The 1,703-nt window shown below is 40.7% G+C and overlaps 1 protein-coding gene across 1 annotated transcript in view; it reads right to left on the bottom strand.

Moving 5' to 3' along the window:
• Positions 1-1,703, bottom strand: part of UNC80 (unc-80 homolog, NALCN activator) — a 207,940-nt gene that overhangs the window by 56,164 nt on the left and 150,073 nt on the right. Inside the window, exons 38-39 of the mRNA XM_015558108.1 lie at positions 1,465-1,554; positions 641-742 (exon numbers count right to left, since the gene is read on the bottom strand). Of these exons, the coding sequence (XP_015413594.1) occupies positions 641-742; positions 1,465-1,554 (192 nt within the window). The remainder of the gene's footprint in view (positions 1-640; positions 743-1,464; positions 1,555-1,703) is intronic.

A 1,703-nucleotide genomic window follows, 5' to 3' on the forward strand; every position in this document is an offset into this window, starting at 1 on the left:
GGTTGCTTCTTGTTTGTTCCATAACCAGAGATCGAACTCACAACTTTGGCATATGGTATATGATGCTCTAGCCAACTGAGCTACCTAGCCAGGACCTATGCTCTTCAATCTTAAATCTAAGTACAACTGCTTGATTATGTCTCCTATTTGAAGAGAAGTTAGTAACATGCCCAAGGTCAGGGGCAGATCTGGGTCTGAGTCCAATCTCTGGACCTTCGATCAGTATTCTTTTCAGACATCACTGCACTGACTCTCTCCACTTATTTATTTCCCAGCTAGCATAAACCTCTAGGACAACCTTCTAATAGTTACGTCATATGTACTTCTAATCCTGTTTTACAAAACTATGGGATGAAAATCCATGCTTAGAAACAAACAGGCAAATAAATGAGAAAATGTCTATTGTTTATACCCAATGATGCATCATAGCACTACTCCAGGTGAGTGTTCCTTAATACTTTATATTATGACCCCATTTACAAAACTAAACAAACTATTTTGGGGAACTATCTATTGAACAAGGGCCCATCTACCCATTCTCCCCAGCGAGGATCTAACAGCATCACAGACTCTCAGGCTTGGCAACCCATTTACCCAGCAATTATCCCAACAACACGAGAAAACGGAGGTGGCCAGGCACCTGCTTCTGAATGAGCTCCTGTCCTTTCTCCGGATGCATATGCACGAGGTTCAGCTGCGGAGACACTGACCGCCGGAAAGGATAAATATCCCGGACATAGGTCTGTGATGGGATCACACAAAGACAAAAGAGATGATTACACTTTTGACCTCATTTCTCTTAAGGTCAGACAAACAAAAGTTATGTGTTTTCTAATGGTTTTGATTCTTACTAGGGTACATTCCCCAATTTGACAAAATAACAAGGAAGGTACAAGCCCTCCTCAGGAAAGCGTCGCGTCGCCCAGGCTGAGTACTCTTTCCGAATACCCCGTTGCTGTCAGAAGCCAAGGAGCCAAAGGCCGCTGACTAAATGACATTTTGGAAGGAAGTCGCTATAAAGTGATGTCAGGGGTCTTCCGGAGGTCCCCCTTTGCTCATTAGATCAGGTCACCCCGATCACGCTGACCATCATAGAAGGGGGAATCAGAAAAACATTAAAATTCCATTTAGAAACATGTGTTATTATACGGGCAGCTTAACTTTTCATCTAGATTTAATAATAATTAATCACTTTATGCTTTACTTGGCTTATCTCCTTTGATGATCACAACAACCCTACAGTAGATACTATTATCACCACCTTCAGTCTGCAGACAAGGAAACTGAAGGTTCCAAAAGTAAAGTGGCTTGTCCACAGCTACCTAGACAGTAAGTTGTGTGACCTAAGTGGCCATACTCCTAACCTCTAAACAATGATGCCTCCCTGAGGGCTTGCTGTCCTCAAAAAAGGCATGACGAGCTCGGACACAACCCAACATGAATGTCATTGCTGCACAGTCTCACCTTATTGTAGTGGATAAGGTTCCATCGTTTATCCATGAGAAAATAATGTGTTGACTGGGATTCTGGGATGTTAAAAAATTCCAAACACTCCTAGAATAATAACAATACATTTAAATAAAGGTTTATTGAGAACATACTATGTGCTGCCAGGTGTAAGCTACAAAATACAAATACTATAAAAATAAGGTAACTTTTAATAAGGATTTTATATATATGTGCATATATATATATATATATAT

This window comes from Myotis davidii, unplaced genomic scaffold (assembly GCF_000327345.1).
Source record: "Myotis davidii unplaced genomic scaffold, ASM32734v1 scaffold268, whole genome shotgun sequence".
NCBI classification, from domain to species: domain Eukaryota; kingdom Metazoa; phylum Chordata; class Mammalia; order Chiroptera; family Vespertilionidae; genus Myotis; species Myotis davidii.